This window comes from Girardinichthys multiradiatus, chromosome 13 (genome assembly GCF_021462225.1).
Source record: "Girardinichthys multiradiatus isolate DD_20200921_A chromosome 13, DD_fGirMul_XY1, whole genome shotgun sequence".
Classification (NCBI taxonomy): domain Eukaryota; kingdom Metazoa; phylum Chordata; class Actinopteri; order Cyprinodontiformes; family Goodeidae; genus Girardinichthys; species Girardinichthys multiradiatus.
Window position 1 is genome coordinate 39,467,929 of NC_061806.1, and position 20,393 is coordinate 39,488,321.

General features: G+C 39.2%; 3 protein-coding genes and 1 non-coding gene across 5 annotated transcripts in view; 3 read left to right on the forward strand and 1 right to left on the reverse strand.

The window, feature by feature from the left end:
• Positions 1-343, reverse strand: part of cdcp1b (CUB domain containing protein 1b) — a 28,939-nt gene extending 28,596 nt beyond the window's left edge. Inside the window, exons 1-2 of the mRNA XM_047382861.1 lie at positions 279-343; positions 13-101 (exon numbers count right to left, since the gene is read on the reverse strand). Coding sequence (XP_047238817.1) covers positions 13-76 — 64 coding nt within the window. The 5' untranslated portion in view covers positions 77-101; positions 279-343. The remainder of the gene's footprint in view (positions 1-12; positions 102-278) is intronic.
• A 3,934-nt stretch (positions 344-4,277) lies between these two features.
• limd1b (LIM domains containing 1b) lies at positions 4,278-8,249 on the forward strand. Of its 2 annotated transcripts, none has more exons than XM_047384396.1 (7): positions 4,278-4,459; positions 4,562-4,663; positions 7,447-7,514; positions 7,589-7,651; positions 7,726-7,856; positions 7,967-8,018; positions 8,098-8,249. In XM_047384396.1, exons 1-7 carry the CDS (start codon positions 4,426-4,428, stop codon positions 8,179-8,181), a joined length of 534 nt encoding a protein of 177 aa, XP_047240352.1. In that variant the 5' UTR covers positions 4,278-4,425; the 3' UTR covers positions 8,182-8,249. The 2 variants fall into 2 exon arrangements, with proteins under 2 accessions (XP_047240352.1, XP_047240353.1); XM_047384397.1 differs by having other exon boundaries at positions 7,785-7,856.
• A 3,334-nt stretch (positions 8,250-11,583) lies between these two features.
• nrm (nurim) lies at positions 11,584-17,334 on the forward strand. The gene is made up of 4 exons (XM_047384160.1): positions 11,584-11,786; positions 12,871-13,064; positions 13,584-13,760; positions 16,732-17,334. The coding sequence occupies exons 1-4, from the start codon at positions 11,636-11,638 to the stop codon at positions 17,044-17,046; spliced, it is 837 nt and encodes a 278-aa protein (XP_047240116.1). The 5' UTR covers positions 11,584-11,635; the 3' UTR covers positions 17,047-17,334.
• trnak-cuu lies at positions 11,981-12,053 on the forward strand. Its single transcript has one exon. It is a non-coding gene; the product is annotated as a tRNA-Lys (tRNA).
• Positions 17,335-20,393: the final 3,059 nt, after the last annotated feature.

The window sequence follows — 20,393 nt, forward strand, 5'->3', positions numbered from 1 at the left end:
TATTTTCCTCACCTGATGAGTCCAAAGACGACACAAATAAAAGCGCCAAGAGAGCGCATGCTCTACAAAGACGCATGTTCACAATACAGGAATCCTTCTGACTTAAAAAAAAAAAAGAAATATAATATTTTTAGAAAACAAAAAGTTAAAATCCAGAGTCGCTGTTCAGACAAGCAAGTGCATTTTCGGTCACTTTCCAACACAGCGAAGGAGGTGAAAGTTACTTCCTGCTCCAGGATACCTGCGCGCTGCGGAGGGCGTGGCCCCCAGGTGGTTACCTGTTCCAACTTGACGGGAAGATCCTGCCTGACCGCTGTGGCGTTGAATAAAAAACACGGTAGTAGAATCACGCGTGGGATGGGACCTAAAGTCGTCTGCAGTGTGGCACAATGAGTGCCCTATTTATAAGCAGTCAAACATGCCACAGATGGCTGGCATGGCGCAGTGGATCCCCAACATGAGGCATGATATGGGTGTGGAAGCAGCCTGTGACACTCAGGAGTAAGTCGAGGTTATTTATTTCAAGTGCATTTCTTTATTAAGATTATTTAACATCCAGAAGAATACAATTCAAAGAACATTACATATATACTGCAGGAAAAAAACCCTCCTAGATCCAACTATGCAGCAGATAGTTTATAGAGGAAGTAGTGACTCTTTAGACATGCAAATGAGCAAGAAAAAGGTTTTTATGCAAACATAAACTTGTGCTTGGTCAGGTGCATTTTTTCCCACAGCGTAGCAACAGTAAATATATGCGAGTTCCTTTGGAGGCCTAACACTGTGAGAAACACTCCCAGAGCTGCAGAGGCTGGCGCTTGCCACCACATGCCTCCCAACACAGACACTCCTCTTCAGAAACATACCTGAGGGCTGGACCACTCACAAACACACTATGGTGTTAGTGTTTAGTCCTCTGAACCCTCCCATTTCTCCTAAAATTCAAATTCAACATCGATGCAAAATCGGATTCTATTATAGCCTTTTGGCGGTTGATAATCACACTCTTAATCCAATTTTAAAATACAAATTTACACTTTAAAGTTAGAAAAACAAGAAAAAGAGTCTTGGTGTGGTCACATTTGTTTTGTTTTCACGAATGGTTTTATTTTGATTGAAACAGTTCATGTGTATTATGAAACACACAAATGGGACTTTTCTGCCAAACCCGTCTGACAGCAAGCACAGTAGGTGTTGTGTTGCTGTCTCCCCTCCTAACAAGAGGCCCTCAGAGAAGATTCAGCAGCTGTCAAACTTCCCCTTCTGTCCCATGAAACTGTAGATTCCAGAAAGCCACACATGTGCTGCTGCCGGGGGTTTCGAGGCCACATTTTGTTTCCTGGATCGTCCACTGCAGTGATAATTATTAACACTGACAGATACTACAAAGCACTGGGAAATGTTGCACACCACTTGAATTAAAAGCAAAATACGAAAATGTTAATAGACAAAGAGTCTAATATAGAAAGCAATTAACAGAAACAACCTTTTTGAAATGAAAACATGCTGGACTGTTAAGTTAAAGTCAGAAACACAACATCTACTGTAGCAGCTTAGATTTGTTTGGAGGAGGCTGATTCAGATAAGATGAAGAGCCTGGACAGTCCACATGGAGGCAGTAACACATTAGTTCAGTGTTTCACATGTGCAGACCAGCTGCAGAAGAAAACAAACGATTATTTTCTGTTTGTAACTATAGGCGGGACAATTACAGTAACTTTTATCCTAATTCATTTCAGTTTATTTATAAAGTATAAAATTCCAAGTCCAGTTCAGATCTAATTATGTAAAATCCAGCTTGGTCCAAATCAGGCCATCCATTTTCTATAACCACTTCTTCCAGACAAGGTAGTCGGGGAGCTGGTGCCTGTCTCCAGCCGTCTACGGCCGAAAGGCGGGACACACGCTGGACAGGTTGCCAGTCCATCACAGGGCAACAGGACATAAAAACTATCCATACACCCATTCATACCTAAGAGCAATTTACAGAGACCAATTAACCCAAAGGTCATGTTTTTAGACAGTGGGAGGAAGCTGAAACACCCATAAAGAACCCACACATGCACAGGGATGTGCAAACTCCATGCAGAAAGGCCCAAGGCTGGGAGTTGAACCCAGGACCTTCTTGCTGAAAGGCAACAGTGCTAACAACTGCACCACTGTGCAGACCCCACTTTGTTCTGTTCAAATCCAGTTATTTCGCCAGACCCAATGACATACAGTTCAATTCATCCATTTATTATTTAATTCAATTACTTTACATAAAATTATAATGCAGTTAGACTCAGATGATCATTTAATGGCAACTGGTAAATGATAAGTTATCTAGCTAACATGTGAGGGCAGTGGAGAGGACCAACTCCCATTAAACAGGCAGAAACCTCCAGCAGAACCAGAACCAGAATGAGGCTCAGTATGAGAGGCTATAGGCCAATACAGACAAAGTAGGAATCCAAAAGCAGGAAGATAAACACAGACGCACTGCTCCATGAGTTCATTTTATGGAAGGTAAACACAGAGAGTACACAAAGTTAATGGCAGCAAGTACTTTATCAATTTTTCCATCCAGGAAAGAGACGCAGCTAAACACTGAAGTACTTGGCCAAGTGTATTTTCTCTGGAGAGAAAAAAAACTGACTGTACACAGAGTTAGTAGGAGGAATAAGTATCTAATTATGGATGAATGGAAAGTAGTAGGAGAACATTGCAGAGGACAATGAGGTAAAATGTCTTGCACCATGTGTACAATGTGTAGCAATATAAGCACCGGTGCTTCCAAAGGATGGATGAAAGGAATTTCAAACATGTTAATATCTGCATTGGTGATGTGTCCTTTAGAGACATAAAACAGGCCATATCTTGTCAGTTGGCCACTCATACTGAGCCAGGTTCTCCTAGACGTTTCTTCCTGTTTAAAGTGATTCGTTCCTCTCTTCTATCAACAATCTATGAATTTACATGCTAACTCTGTGCATGTTCTCCTTGGCCTGAAGTCAAACCCAGGACCTTCTTGCTGCAAGGCAACAGTGCTACCAGCTGCGCCACTGTGCTGCCATCATCAAAGCTTATTCTGTGATATATAATTTCAAAACCATGTCAACATACAAATCTTTTTTTTTCTAATTATAAAGGCTGCAATATTTTAGATGCATAGATGTATAACTAGGACTCACTATTTTTTTTCTAAAACCTTATGGGAGGATGTGTTATGATGTGATGAATCCACACTTGAAATTTTAGACTGCAACTCCTAAAGATAGGTTTTGCACAAAACCAAGACTGAGCATTATCAAAAGAACACCAAATCCACAGTAAAACATGGCGGTGGCAGCATCGTGCTTTGGGGTTACCTATTCTTAAGAAATTTGGGTTTTATTTAAGAGGGGAGGATATAGAAATAGCTGTAAATATCAGTTTGACCCAAACCATTCAAAAAGCTGAATGCTAAGTTAAGAAGATATGTTTTTCTTGTTTGTATATTTTGTACTTTTAGGAGTGCCCCAAGTAAACAGTAATAGAAAATCTTTGGGGTCACCCAGCAAATGCTGTATACACCACATATCCTCACAATCTAAGAGATTTCAAGACCTTTTGTAAGACAGTGTAGCAATCATTGCTAAGTCAAGATTTAGCATAGTGATGGACCCTTACCAAAGCAAACTGAATGCTGGAATTAAATCAGAAGGTGCTTCACCCAAGTACCAGTTAAAGACATGTTTGCAAAAACCATTATTCTATTTTAAATTTAACATTTAAAGTGGAAAATATTTTAACAGGGCTGAGTATAAAAAAGCCAAAAGCTTGAAAAAAATCTACATTAGAGTTTATGTTGTACTGTTTTGTTGAATAAAATAAAGTTAATTGTATACATTATTTTACTCCATAATGAATACAATTACTACACCTTTTCGTCAATAAACATCATGGTGAGCTTCAAACACAGGCCTGACTACTAATCTGTCAAGCTTTATGTAACTTAAATTTGGACAACCATTATGACACAACCTCTCAGGGTAAGATAAATATATAATAACAGTGACGCCACCAGATAAAATATTCATAAATGCAACCTGGTTAAAGGTAGGACAGGTGTTTTTTAAAGATAGGTTTTAATAGAAAATGTTTTCTGGCTGTGTTTAATTTTGGCAACAGGAATTGTTCTTTAGAGATCCAGAGCTGCCAGTCTGAGCAAAGATCCCCACCAGTATATGAACCATATTCTAACTTGGTACCAGTTGTCCCTGTCTGTTGCCACCCACAAAGCAGCCACTGTTGAGGAGTCAGGGTGTCTGCGGCCTTGTTACCCTCTAAGAAGCAACAGCAGTAAACCCAAAAATCAGCTCGTCTTGCAGCTGTCTGTAAATTTAGACTCTCTGAGCTCAGTCGAAGTGGGAACCAGACAACTGGGGACAAACTGGAGTAGACATGGAGCCCAGATTCAGTCCCAGGCTTTGCTTTGGTAAAGATCGACACGGCTGCTTGTTTGCACTAGTTTACTTGTATTATTTGCATTATTCAGTATGGTTCTTTATCTTACCTGTGGGTCATGATGTGCATTTAGGGAGCTGTACTAGATGTGGTGAAGCAGTGTATGCCGCAGGAGGAGCCTGCAAGGCGATGGGACATTTATTCCACAACACATGCTTCACCTGCGCCGTTTGCAGTGAGTCACTTGTTATTTAAATGTTACAGTAACTATACGAAGCCCTAACTCAGGTAGGGTCTTTAGAACATTTAAAAAAATACATTACTGTTCAAAAATTGTGAACTGTTTCTGATTTTTTTATGTTTCTTCTAAGCATGCAGGTTTTATTGTATTCTATACTGTAAAGATTTATTTGGACTTTGGCTGTTCTTTTACTCATTTTCTGTGCAATTGTCTGGTAAATCCTCATACCGGATCACAGTGTATTGTGAGGAAAGAGGACTAACAGAGGACAAAAAAGGATCTGAAATCCACATCTATAAGAAACAGGAATGAAATGCAGCAAAATACAGAGATTCTTTAGCTGATCATCTGCGTCATACAACAATTTTATCAAATAGATCTTATCACCTTATTGGTGACTTTTTAAAGATTGACCTTAAGACAAGTGAACAAATTGTCAAACTGTGGCAGGCTGCTTCTGACTAAGACTAAATGAAATAAAATAAAAATTTTTAATAGTTTCTTGTTGTCTGAGTTAGGTGTAGACACAGAAATTAGGACACCACATGAAAGCTTGAGTGCTTTCAACATATTTGAACATATGAATATTTATTATCCATTATACTAATGCCTGAGAAATTTCAGTTATATAACTTAACTGAACAAAATAGAAGCCATTTTAAAGCTTTCTGTAAAAACTACTTTTAAAAAAGTATTTTTTATAATGCTTCAAATCCCACACAGATGCATCACGTCAGCTGTACATGATGAAAACATCATTACTAAGGATTTTGACGGAGGTTTTTCCCGTCTGACCTGCAAATGTGGAGAAAGTGAACACCATGGTGGGATCCAAAGAGCTGTTGGATGAATTTCTAATCAGCCCTTCCACTGTACGGCAAAGAGTTTACAAGTGGAGGACATTCAAGACAGCTGCCAGCAGGCCCAGGTTTGGCCAAATACGCAAGCTTACCCTGCAACCAAGATGCTTAAAGAAGTCTCTAAAAAGATATCACCATGGGACCTACAGCAGGCCCTTGGTACTATTGATATGATATCCATGCCTGTGCAATCAGAAAGGGACTGCACAAGGTTGACCTTCATGAGAAGTGTGTGAGGAGGAAACCTTTAGTCTCTTAGAAAAACATGAAGGCCAAGCTAAAGTTTACCAGACAAAGGCCTTGTGGAATAGTATTCTTGGGATATGTGTCTAAAATATATTTTTTGACACCTGAATTGAGGATATGTTTGGTGTAAACCAAATACAGCATTCCAGGAAACGAACCACATGCTAACTGTGAAGCATAGAGCTCGAAGTGTCATGGTTTGGGGATGCTTTGCTGGAGCAGGACCTGGTCAGCCCACCATCATCAAATCCACCGTGACTTCTACCACATATTAGAGGAGACAGAGGAAAGTGTGATTCTTCTATAAAAAAGAAATAAAGCTAGAGTATAACTAGACTCTGCAACAAGAAATAATCCAAAACATACCAGTAAATCCACTGAGGCCAACTGAGAATTAAGAAATAGAAAGCCACGGCTTGAGTCAATGCCCAGATCTTGATCTCACTCAACCTGCAGGAAACCCTGCAACCATCTCAAAGTGAGGAGAGAGGGAAACTTTCCTCACACAAATGTCAGAGACTGGTAGATATCAACAAGCATTTCAATAAAGTTACTCCGACCAAAGGGGCCGACACTAGCAGTTACAGTGTTATAGGATTGTCCTTGGTTCAAGGTTTTGTTTTAAATGAATGAAACAAGGTTATTGTTGGCTGTTTGGATGCAAGTAAATCACTGGAGTTTTCATAGATAAATGAAAAAAGGATTAGATTTCGATATATGAACAACTGTTAAAAAAGAACCAAATGGCCTTTAATTTGGTGTTGAACTTCAGGACCATCAACCAATCGTAATTCAAGGTCACATTTTCTTGCAGTGCTTGCCCTGTGTACACCAGAAAGGGAAACACAATTGACTGGACATGCTATTAGGCAAAAGTAAATCAAGTTGGTCTCAACTGATAGAGTTTGTTTTTGTATTCTTATTCTGTCAGGGTGCTGCTTCCTAAAAAAAGAGTGCCATGGGTATCAAAAACCAGTAGTGCCTGAATTATTCATTAATCAGAGTGAGTCAGTAATCAAACATTAAAAAATATTCTTTGTAAATGGTCAGTTGCATCACTGAACCTGAGTGAAAAAACAGCCAAATCCAAAGAAAATCTTTCAAAGCTCTTAAGAAACCCCAAAGAATTAGAGATCAAGACCACAGAGAAGATAACAAAAAAGTCTGCCCTGGAACCAAAATATTTACACAGTGTTGTATATCTATGAAACTCCGGCTCCAAATTATCTGTAAACATGGTGATGTTAGGTGTAAACACTTCTGGATGTTCACGTTTCTGCAGCAAAACTGGTATAAACTCATGAGCGCAACAAAAAGAAGATGAACCTGGTTAAATGCAATGCTGAGCACAGATGGATAAATAAACTATAAAAGGATGAGAACTTCTGGACACGCTTTTAGCTTTATTGACCCTGAAATCTCACCAAAAACACATCAGTGGGACATGAGGTAGATGAAACCATTAGGGTAGTGTTCTCTGGTTGCTAAAATGTGTTTTTCTTATGTTTATGCTGATGTGTGTACAGTTCAGACAAATAATTAGATCTAATTAAGAAACATTAGAGTTAACGAGAGTGTAGAAATCTATAAAGATTTGAAAAATTCAAGTTTTCAGTGGTAAATTGTGGCAGACAGTTGCCACATATTAAGCTATTTTATTTTTTATGTCAGACAAACAGCTCAAAGGACAGCCATTTTTCACAGTGTTGGGACAGATCTACTGTGAGGATGATTTTTTGGTAAGTATCAATGTGTTGTTTGCTCTTAATATTTTAAATACATGTGCTTTTTTATTCTATGCTTTTTTTTGCAGTTCTCTGGAGTTCACCCCCCTGAAGAAGTGTGTAACAGTTGTGGAAGTTCAATCACAGACTTGGCAAGCATTTACTTATTTACTCGCATCTCTTTGACCTAAAATTCTGAGTAAAATAACTAATGCAACACAATCAGGTTCTGCAGGCCCAGAGGAAATCATACCATCCAACCTGTTTTCGCTGTGTGGTCTGCAGACAGGAGCTGGAGGGTCAGCCCTTCGCTGTCGACTCAGACTCCAGGGTTTACTGTGTCATCGACTATCACAGGTGAAATTACAACAACAATAGGCCCAGCCCTCTGGCTCTGACTATAGTTAGAAAGAGGAATCTCCAAACAAAGTGATTTTCAGTTTCACTGAGACTTTTTTTGGTTTTAGGATCCAGTCTGCCCTTTGTGGTGCCTGCATGATGCCCATACTACCAACAGAAGTGAGGTCCATCTTCATTAAGCAACCCGACCCTTTACACATTATTCCCATTAATCATTTCTGTTTCCCATTTGTTTCAGGGATCTGCAGACTCAATTCGGGTAGCCTCATGTAAAAAGTATTACCATGTAGAATGCTACAGTGGTGAGGTTAATCTTATTTAAAGCAGACGAGTTTATTACTGTAAGGTTTCACACAATGTGCTATTCAAATAAAATCTTTACTTTCTTGACCTTCCAGTTGTCCAAATTATTGATTTGTTCTTTATGGCAGGAAACAGAAGAACAAACTCAAACTCATGAACCTTTTCTTGACTTCACCAATGCAAATAGAACTCCAGAGCCAGCCGAAGGCATAAGCAAACTAAGCTCCTCATACAGGAAGCAGAGGTTAAAACTTTGCAGACATGAAGACATGAAGACTGAGCCTATATTTAATATTTGTTTGTTTCAAGTGTTAGCGAACAGCACATTTAAAGCACTTTTGAATGGACAAAAAACTATAAATTTTTAGTAGTGACCGTGCACGTTATTTAACATGAAAATTCCATTCCACCATGTAAATATGCCTGATATAGCCACAGCGGCTAATTTCGATCTGTAATAAATGGTAGGTTGATAGCGTGAAATAAGATGAAAATATTAAATCACATTATTTGTTATGCAAATGTCCCAAATCTTCACAAGTCCCAAATCTGTACATCATATCTACAGGGGTTGGACAATGAAACTGAAACACCTGGTTTTAGACCACAATAATTTATTAGTATGGTGTAGGGCCTCCTTTTGTGGCCAATACAGCATCAATTCGTCTTGGGAATGACATATACAAGTCCTGCACAGTGGTCAGAGGGATTTTAAGCCATTCTTCTTGCAGGATAGTGGCCAGGTCACTACGTGATACTGGTGGAGGAAAACGTTTCCTGACTCGCTCCTCCAAAACACCCCAAAGTGGCTCAATAATATTTAGATCTGGTGACTGTGCAGGCCATGGGAGATGTTCAACTTCACTTTCATGTTCATCAAACCAATCTTTCACCAGTCTTGCTGTGTGTATTGGTGCATTGTCATCCTGATACACGGCACCGCCTTCAGGATACAATGTTTGAACCATTGGATGCACATGGTCCTCAGGAATGGTTCGGTAGTCCTTGGCAGTGACGCGCCCATCTAGCACAAGTATTGGGCCAAGGGAATGCCATGATATGGCAGCCCAAACCATCACTGATCCACCCCCATGCTTCACTCTGAGCATGCAACAGTCTGGGTGGTACGCTTCTTTGGGGCTTCTCCACACCGTAACTCTCCCGGATGTGGTGAAAACAGTAAAGGTGGACTCATCAGAGAACAATACATGTTTCACATTGTCCACAGCCCAAGATTTGCGCTCCTTGCACCATTGAAACCGACGTTTGGCATTGGCATGAGTGACCAAAGGTTTGGCTATAGCTTCCCGGCCGTGAATATTGACCCTGTGGAGCTCCTGATGGACAGTTCTGGTGGAAACAGGAGAGTTGAGGTGCACATTTAATTCTGCCGTGATTTGGGCAGCCGTGGTTTTAGGTTTTTTGGGTACAATCCGGGTTAGCACCTGAACATCCCTTTCAGACAGCTTCCTCTTGCGTCCACAGTTAATCCTGTTGGATGTGGTTCGTCCTTCTTGGTGGTATTCTGACATTACCCTGGATACCGTGGCTCTTGATACATCACAAAGACTTGCTGTCTTGGTCACAGATGCGCCAGCAAGACGTTCACCAACAATTTGTCCTCTTTTGAACTCTGGTATGTCACCCATAATGTTGTGTGCATTTCAATATTTTGAGCAAAACTGTGCTCTTACCCTGCTAATTGAACCTTCACACTCTGCTCTTACTGGTGCAATGTGCAATCAATGAAGACTGGCTACCAGGCTGGTCCAATTTAGCCATGAAACCTCCCACACTAAAATGACAGGTGTTTCAGTTTCATTGTCCAACCCCTGTACGTTTAGCAACCACCGATTTAAAAATTCTAAGATCTGTTAGTTTGGTGGATGTCAAAAATCATAATTTAATGTTTCTGATTCATCATTCGTTAATAATTTCTGCTTGAGTCATATATTCTTCACACCATAACTTTAAAATAACTAGTAAATGACAATATCTGGGGTAAGCTTGTAAGTACAACTATGTCTTTCCCTTTAGTTTGCTAAACTACAGGGAATTTAAGAGGAATCATTTTCTTTTGTCAAATGAGACTAAGATTGAGTTTTTCTGCAACAAACCAGCCCATCTGATGTGAAACATACAAGCATGTGGAAAACCACCTTATGCCCACTATAAAGCCTGGCTGGGATCTGTGAACCTGTGGGCCTGTTTCTGTTTCAAAGGCCTTGTGAACCTAGGGTGCATGCCATCACGGACTCTGAAATAAATACTGGAACGTTTCTATAACAATCTGGTGAACTCTAAAAATCCCTCTCTTTGTATACACCAAGCCAGACTAAGACCTTCAGGGTTGTTTTTCTATTTTGTCTCAGACAAAATTAACTCAAACTCAAGGTTGGGCAAGACAATGCTTCTGCAATAAAATATTAATTTATTTTAAGTATCTTTTCACATCTTTCCCAGGGGTACCAATAAATGTGACCATCACTGTATTTTGATAAGATAAGCCCCAAAAGATGCTTATGTCCCCTTTTTACGGTATATTAGCCTAAGAACATTTAGCACTTGATTTCTTACTTATAAGGTGTGGAAAATGTGAAAAAAAAAGATGTTTTCCATCATGTTAAGGAAAATAATTTAGATGCCCTACATTAATTTAAATAACATATTTTTCCACAGTTAGCTAGAAGAACCAGTTGTGAACACCTTCTTATTTACCAAGATCAGTCTTGTACACCCAGAGGGGATTATTTCCCCACTGACAGCTAACACAGGTCAAAATCTGTCACCCAGTGATGTGTCATTTTTGCTACTTGTAAAGGGCGGGGCCTGACGCAATTAAGCTATTTTCTACAGTTAGATACAGAGTAGGAGAGTTAGCTTTCTGTGTCGAGGGAAAGATAACATAAAAAACAACATCATTTTGTTTGCTTCATAAAAGGACAATGTATAGACCTATTTTAAATAGAAAAGGTAACCTTAAATGACGCCTGTTATAATCAACGATTCCTAATAAATAAATCCAATAAATATTAATGGGAAACACTGTACATTGTCCATGTAAATTAATAACCCGACAAAACGTTTGAACATAGCCAAACCCTTTTTGTCACATTTGGCACCCCATACAGGGTCCACACATCTAACTGTTTTGCGTTTCCCTGTGATCTGAATTTTAGAATTGTAATAATATTTATGATTTGTTTTAACAATAACTTTTGGGAGAAAATCCCGAAGCTTAAATTATTTCTTTAAATTTGTGATGGCTGTTACAGATTGTGTATGCAGTTCTTTTTAATTAATATATTCTTTCCTTGTCAACAATATTTAAGTTTACTCCGTTTTGTTCTCCAAGTTAAACAACTTCGATTTGTGGATGCGTACAACAGCGCCATCGTGTGTTAATAATCCGCATTGACACCAAGGTTTCTCCCGGAACTGTGAACATGAAATGAAGAGCAGCGCTAAATGAAATGGCGTCAGTCACAGCCCGTAACTGGGCTCTCTGTGCGGTCGCTGTCTTTAACGTGCTGTTTGTGTTCATTTCTGGGGCAGACTTCATTCGCTTCGTGTCGTTTCGACCCATCTATCATAACATCACAGGGGAGACGATGCTCTGTCAAGGTAAGCTGCTAGACAACTAGAAGCGTCTTGCAGCCAGAAAATAATTTATCTCCTGATTTAGAGATAATGTTCACAGTCATGGAGGCTGTCAAGTTTTTTAGTTTATCATCAGAAAAATTAAATGCGAAAAAGAATGTCATAGGTCTGTGATAACTGGGTTCCTGAGAATGTGGCATATTAACTTTTCTACCAGCGCCCGGCTAGCTCAGTCGGTAGAGCATGAGACTCTTAATCTCAGGGTCGTGGGTTCGAGCCCCACGTTGGGCGAAGTTTATTTTGCTTTTTAGGAGACGTTATGGTTTTGTAGCAACTTGCTGTTTGGTCGTTTTGATATTTCCAGAACCAAAGGCTTACATTTTAAACGTCATTTTCGAAATGTCCAGCTGTCATGTTTCGGAATTTTTCTTTTCTGTACTCATTGTGTCCTTAAAGAAATGTTTTCTGATCCCATTTTGTCCATATGGCAAACACAACACCGAAAGGTAAGGCAAAAACCCCTAAACCAAACAAGTAACAAAAACATATTATTAAAAAAAGTTTTTGAAGACAGCACACAATACCATGAATTATTTTTTATGTCTACCCCTTTCCCATTAGTTCTACGATTAAGTGTATATGTTTACAACAACTATTAATTAAAACTGAACTAACATTAACAAAAAAATTGGAATGTATTCTAAATTAAGATATCAATTAGATAGACAGGAGCCATGCGCTTGTGCTTCAAACCATTTGAAAACTGTAACGTTTTTTAATCAGGTTTCCTACATAGTCTGAAAGAGTTTAGTTTTTCTAGTTGGGATATAATAATCCTTGAAGCAGTGTCAAAATTAGACAATTTTCAAACCAACGATCATGATTCATAGTGCTGTGAATGCTTATATAATGGTGGCCCGTTGTACTGCCTGATAGGCCAGATTTATTGTCTGTCTTATTGAATTTTATCATTTTTATCATTTTCTGTTCCTAGATTGAATATTGTAATTCTTTTATTGCCTGTCACTAATTGTAAGGCCAATCAAATGTAAATGGTGAATTTTCTAAGTGCCCTTTCTTGACTTCTTGCTCGTTTGTATCTACTAAGACTCCATCCCGTGGTCTGTGGCCTTAAAGAACAGTTCTGTTCTGTGGTCTCTTGTTGTGGATCTGTCTTTGTTGGCTCTCTTCACTGCACAACACAGCCTGCTGGCCTGGTTCCCAGTCAAACAGGCCCTACAGTCAATGCTGGGGGCCTTGAACAGGACAGCATACTGCTTCACTACTGCACTCGTGCTTCAGGTACATTGACATTCTCAAAGTTAGTAGAACCTAACCTTTTTTCCCAGGAAACCACAGGTCATGAGCTGCAGTAATAGAGGGAGCCATCTTTTTCCAAAGTGGCTACAAAAATGTTTTCTACAGTTTTAATTGTATTCATTTATTCATGTGTAAATGGCCAAATATTAGATGAGACACATCATGCCTGTAGTGATGTAAAGATGCAAGAAAAATATTTTTTTAATAATTTTTTTAGATACAGATGATAGAGATAGATGTCTTTTTCATAGTATTAAGTGCACGTATACTCTGCTTAACACAGTCCTCCTTCAGCTTTTCATATGTGTATTTTGTAGCCAATTTATGTGATTTAACTGTAATTGGCAATTACAGTTTGCTTCATCTTTGTATTTTTTTCTGTACCATTTGGGAGGATTTATTCAAGCTGTTTAGATCCAATAATCCATTGGTGGTCGAAATTATTTTTTCTCTATTTAATTTGTACCTCATGTTTAAGTTTTTTTACTTTTATTCCGTCAGATCTTGATGCGTTACTGGCAGCCAGTGACTGGCGCCCCCTGCCTGTGGTCAGTGCGTCATACACCCTGGAGTATCTGGTTCCCCCTGCTCTGCTTTGCGCTGCACTTCCTCTGCTGGGCCATCATCTGCAGCATCCTTGTGATTTTTGATTATCCAGAACTACTCGGTATCAAACAGGTAGGAAAACTGAGTGGGGATATATTTTTGTTTTAAAATATCAGGGGAACCTGAGACTCTTCGACTAAGTTTTGAGTGTTCATATTTTATCCACTCTGACCAAAAACCAGTCACCACTTGAATAAAACTAACCCCATATCATGATGCTTCCACCCCCATGGTTCCCTGTGGGTATGGTGTGTATTTGATGATGCCCAGAGTTTTATGAATTGTGACCCAAAAGTTCAAGTTTAGTTTCATGACCACATTTTTCCCAGAGGGTTTTGGGAGATTTTTGCCAGGCCTGGATGTTTGTTTATTTTGAAATAAAAGGCTTCTATGTTACAAACCTGCTTCGTTTTCCAGACATATGGAGAACACAAAAGATTGTTTTCACATGTTAACACAACTGGGACAAACCAGAAATTATTTTCTTTTTGGCGTTTCTGCTGTTTTTTTGCCCGCCTGCTTGACCAGTTTTTGCCTCGTTTTTCATTTACTTTGAAGAAACACCCAGTTTCTGTAATCTGCTGTTGTCCAATATATTTTTCCAAATTAGTGTTGACTATCAGTCGATCGATTAATCAGTATATATATTCACTTCAATTAAAAAAAACTTTATAATCTCAATGGGAAATTACAGTGCCTTGCGAAAGTATTCGGCCTCCTTGAACTTTTTAACCTCTTGCCACATTTCAGGCTTCAAACATAAAGATATAAAATTCAAATTTTTTGTGAAGAATCAACAACAAGTGGGACACAATCATGAAGTGGAATGAAATTTATTGGATGTGTCAAACTTTTTTAACACATAAAAAACTGAAAAGTGGGGCGTGCAATATTATTTAGCCCCTTTACTTTCAGTGCAGCAAACTCACTCCAGAAGTTCAGTGAGGATCTCTGAATGATCCAATGTTGTCCCAAATGACTGATGATGATAAATAGAATCCACCTGTGTGTAATCAAGTCTCCGTATAAATGCACCTGCTCTGTGATAGTCTCAGGGTTCTGTTCAAAGCGCAGAGAGCATCATGAAGACCAAGGAACACACCAGGCAGGTCCGAGATACTGTTGTGGAGAAGTTTAAAGCTGGATTTGGATACAAAAAGATTTCCCAAGCTTTAAACATCCCAAGGAGCACTGTGCAAGCAATCATATTGAAATGGAAGGAGTATCAGACCACTGCAAATCTACCAAGACCCAGCCGTTCCTCTAAACTCTCATCTCGAACAAGGAGAAGACTGATCAGAGATGCAGCCAAGAGGCCCATGAATATGAGGTGCTCTGGTCAGATGAAACCAAAATCAAACTGTTTGGCCACAATGCAAAACGATATGTTTGGTGTAAAAGCAACACAGCTCATCACCCTGATCACACCATCCCCACTGCCAAACATGGTGGTGGCAGCATCATGGTTTGGGCCTGCTTTTTGTCAGCAGGGACAGGGAAGATGTTCAAAATTGATTGGAAGATGGATGGGGCCAAACACAGGACCATTCTGGAAGAAAACCTGTTGGAGTCTGCAAGAGACCTGAGAGCATGTCCCTGCTGATGAAAAGCAGGCCCAAACCATATCGTTTTGTATTGTGGCCAAACAGTTTGATTTTGGTTTCATCTGACCAGAGCACCTTCTTCCACATGTTTGGTGTGTCTCCCAGGTGGCTTGTGGCAAACTTTAAATGAGACTTTTTATGGATATCTTTGAGAAATGGCTTTCTTCTTGCCACTCTTCCATTATGGCCAGATTTGTGCAGTGTACGACTGCTTGTTGTCCTATGGACAGACTCTCCCACCTCAGCTGTAGATCTCTGCAGTTCATCCAGAGTGATCATGGGCCTCTTGGCTGCATCTCTGATCAGTCTTCTCCTTGTTCCAGATGAAAGTTTAGAGGGACGGCCGGGTCTTGGTAGATTTGCAGTGGTCTGATACTCCTTCCATTTCAATATGATTGCTTGCACAGTGCTCCTTGGGATGTTTAAAGCTTGGGAAATCTTTTTGTATCCAAATCCAGCTTTAAACTTCTCCACAACAGTATCTCGGACCTGCCTGGTGTGTTCCTTGGTCTTCATGATGCTCTCTGCGCTTTGAACAGAACCCTGAGACTATCACAGAGCAGGTGCATTTATACGGAGACTTGATTACACACAGGTGGATTCTATTTATCATCATCAGTCATTTGGGACAACATTGGATCATTCAGAGATCTTCACTGAACTTCTGGAGTGAGTTTGCTGCACTGAAAGTAAAGGGGCTGAATAATATTGCACGCCCCACCTTTCAGTTTTTTATTTGTTAAAAAAGTTTGACACATCCAATAAATTTCATTCCACTTCACGATTGTGTCCCACTTGTCGTTGATTCTTCACAAAAAATTTGAATTTTATATCTTTATGTTTGAAGCCTGAAATGTGGCAAGAGGTTAAAAAGTTCAAGGGGGCTGAATACTTTCGCGCAGCACTGTAAATGTTGTTGCAGCTCATATGATACAGGAAGATGATACAATCTTGTAGATGTTTTTTTGTACCCTTCTCCAGATCGATACCACTTGAGATCCACAGTGCTAATAATACCAGCCTCAAATAATGTGTTTGAATAACTAATTAAGAAATTATGATCTTTGACCTCAGACCTAAAGGAAATATGCCAGAGAAAGGCTGAAACAAATGTTCTAAAGGTTCTAAGAACAAGTTCTAGGGAAGAAAGGTTCCGAGTATATATAGTCAAATGTAGTTTTAGAATCCCTCCCATGCAGAAAAGCCCATTGAAATACAATTATCTCTCTATAAAATAAAAAGAAGAGAACCCTGAGAAAAACTAAAACAGCAACAAACCAAACACAAAGAACAAGGAGTGAAAATCAATAGGTTAACTCATAACAAAGAAAAAAAATCATCTTACTTTCCCTGGAGATATTAATCATTTAGAAGTGAATATGTTCTAAATTTGATCTTTATTGTAGATCATCTTCCAGTCCTTCCCTTTCTCCTCTTAGGTGTATTATGAGTGCCTCGGTCTGGGGGACCCTTTGTCTGAGAAGCCACCGCCCGCTCGGCGCCTCCTGTCCCACCTCCGCCACCCCGTTTGCCTGGAGCTGGCCGTCATCCTGTGGCTGCTGCCGGCCTTATCCCTGGACAGACTCCTGCTGGCCGGGACGCTGTCGGCCTACATGGCCCTGGCACACTCTCTGGACAAACAGGATTTAGCCTACCTCTGTGCTGAGCTTAAAGTCAAGGTGCGGCTGTTTGCCGAGCCGCAGGGAGGCAGCGTCGAGCAGAACGGCAGCAACCACAAGGAGAAGGGAAGTTAAAGCCGCCTCGCTGCTGTGATCTGAAGCTGACTTTTTATTTACAAGATGTGCTTCAAAGGTAGATGTAACAGTGGCTGTACTGACATCTCTGTGTTTACCACATATAATGCTTTTAGAAACCATTACGTGAATTATTCTCAAAATAATTGTGTCTTGAATTGATTTCACACTGGTAGTATTTTCTATTTTATTACTGTTTGATAAAAGAAGAAGAGAAAGTCTGGTTGTATTTCTGATAGTATGAATATATTTCTTTGTGTGACTTGAATAAACTGGGTTAAAATTTCATGTCTGGACAATTCAAGCATGTTAGTGTTGCGTTATTTACCAGGGTGATGAGTAATTCACAGAAATATTTAGTCTACTTGTCTAATTTACACAACCACAAAATTAACTTTCAGGATTTATGATGCCAATTTGATTAAATATATTAAACGAAGATGTTTTTTTCTCTAATCATAGCTGGTTTAGGTTTTTTAAAGATTTGTTGCACTCTTTTTTTTGGAAGATTTTATATTTTACGGTTTTTAAAAATAAGTTATGAAGATAGCAGAGTCACAACCATTAACACTGTATCCAGGTAGAATAGATATTCCATATAAAATTCCTCAGGAAAAACATTGTGCTTAATTCAAATATTGGACTAAATGTTTTTATTAAAGATGTGAATTTTATAAATAAAAACTCACTTGTCACTTGTTTATTTCAACTTGCTGATAAATTCCTGCTGTAAAACGATTGTAATGGATTTTTACCGTAGCCTGTTGCTTCACTGGTATGAATGGCAGAGATACGTTAACAGTTACTGTTTACCACCCAGCAATGAGACAAACAGCAGCTGCATAATTACTGCACTTTTTGCTTCCATTGGCACCCAAGGTAAAACTTTTATAGTTGTCTTGTGTTAAAAAAAAAGGATTTGTCTGTTATTTTAGATCTGAAACCTAAATAAGCTAAACTTTACTTATATAGCACATTAAAAAACAGATAAAAAACGAATTAACCAGACACCTCAGTAAAATATAAAAGATGGCACGTTTGCTTAAAAACTACAATTATTTGCGGTTAGTTTAGATTGTTCTATTACAGGTCCTTCTCAAAATATTAGCATGTTGTGATAAAGTTCATTATTTTCCATAATGTCATTATGAAAATTTAACATTCATATATTTTAGATTCATTGCACACTAACTGAAATATTTCAGGTCTTTTATTGTCTTAATACGGATGATTTTGGCATACAGCTCATGAAAACCCAAATTCCTATCTCACAAAATTAGCATATCATTAAAAGGGTCTCTAAACGAGCTATGAAACTAATCATCTGAATCAACGAGTTAACTCTAAACACCTGCAAAAGATTCCTGAGGCCTTTAAAACTCCCAGCCTGGTTCATCACTCAAAACCCCAATCATGGGTAAGACTGCCGACCTGACTGCTGTCCAGAAGGCCACTATTGACACCCTCAAGCAAGAGGGTAAGACACAGAAAGACATTTCTGAATGAATAGGCTGTTCCCAGAGTGCTGTATCAAGGCACCTCAGTGGGAAGTCTGTGGGAAGGAAAAAGTGTGGCAGAAAACACTGCACAACGAGAAGAGGTGACCGGACCCTGAGGAAGACTGTGGAGAAGGGCCGATTCCAGACCTTGGGGGACCTGCGGAAGCAGTGGACTGAGTCTGGAGTAGAAACATCCAGAGCCACCGTGCACAGGCGTGTGCAGGAAATGGGCTACAGGTGCCACATTCCCCAGGTCAAGCCACTTTTGAACCAGAAACAGCGGCAGAAGCGCCTGACCTGGGCTACAGAGAAGCAGCACTGGACTGTTGCTCAGTGGTCCAAAGTACTTTTTTCGGATGAAAGCAAATTCTGCATGTCATTCGGAAATCAAGGTGCCAGAGTCTGGAGGAAGACTGGGGAGAAGGAAATGCCAAAATGCCAGAAGTCCAGTGTCAAGTACCCACAGTCAGTGATGGTCTGGGGTGCCGTGTCAGCTGCTGGTGTTGGTCCACTGTGTTTTATCAAGGGCAAGGTCAATGCAGCTAGCTATCAGGAGATTTTGGAGCACTTCATGCTTCCATCTGCTGAAAAGCTTTATGGAGATGAAGATTTCATTTTTCAGCACGACCTGGCACCTGCTCACAGTGCCAAAACCACTGGTAAATGGTTTACTGACCATGGTATCACTGTGCTCAATTGGCCTGCCAACTCTCCTGACCTGAACCCCATAGAGAATCTGTGGGATATTGTGAAGAGAACGTTGAGAGACTCAAGACCCAACACTCTGGATGAGCTAAAGGCCGCTATCGAAGCATCCTGGGCCTCCATAAGACCTCAGCAGTGCCACAGGCTGATTGCCTCCATGCCACGCCGCATTGAAGCAGTCATTTCTGCAAAAGGATTCCCGACCAAGTATTGAGTGCATAACTGTACATGATTATTTGAAGGTTGACGTTTTTAGTATTAAAAACACTTTTCTTTTATTGGTCGGATGAAATATGCTAATTTTGTGAGATAGGAATTTTGGGTTTTCATGAGCTGTATGCCACAATCATCCGTATTAAGACAATAAAAGACCTGAAATATTTCAGTTAGTGTGCAATGAATCTAAAATATATGAATGTTAAATTTTCATCATTACATTATGGAAAATAATGAACTTTATCACAATATGCTAATATTTTAAGAAGGACCTGTAGTCTAATGTAGTCTAGTCTGTTCACCAACATGAACAGGATATGGATCACTCCTTGCTTAGAAAACCCTTTGTTTTTAGCCAAGTTTGCTTTTGAGTAAAAGTCAATGAATGGCTGTGATTCAATTTAGCAAAAAACATATTGAGTAAAACATCAATTATTAATAAAAATACAAACTGGAAACCACACATCAGTGATTTAAAGATGAAAATATCAAAGAACATTGCATTATTACTGGCAGTGAAAGACCCATTGAATGAGAAGCCTGGTTTACATTATATAGTTCACTGATTCTTCCTTATTTGACTTATTTTGTAGAAATTTAGGTAAATGCTTGTAAAACATATGCTAATGCCATTTCTATTTTGTAAAACAGCTGTAAGAATCATAAGTAGAAAATGTTACAGAGATCCAACAAATCCATGAATCCTGAATTAAAAGTTGATTAACCTTTATGATGTTTTGGTGGACTGTCATATTTTGCAAGTTTTGTTTAAAATACATAATAACATATCAGTAAATCTGCAAATAAAAAATATTTATTAAACCAAATTGTATTTATAATTTGAGAGGATTGAGATTGTTTTAAAAACCTAAAGTCAGAACTAGTCTGGTGGAACGTTGTATTTTATTTTTATGGAATTAATCTGTG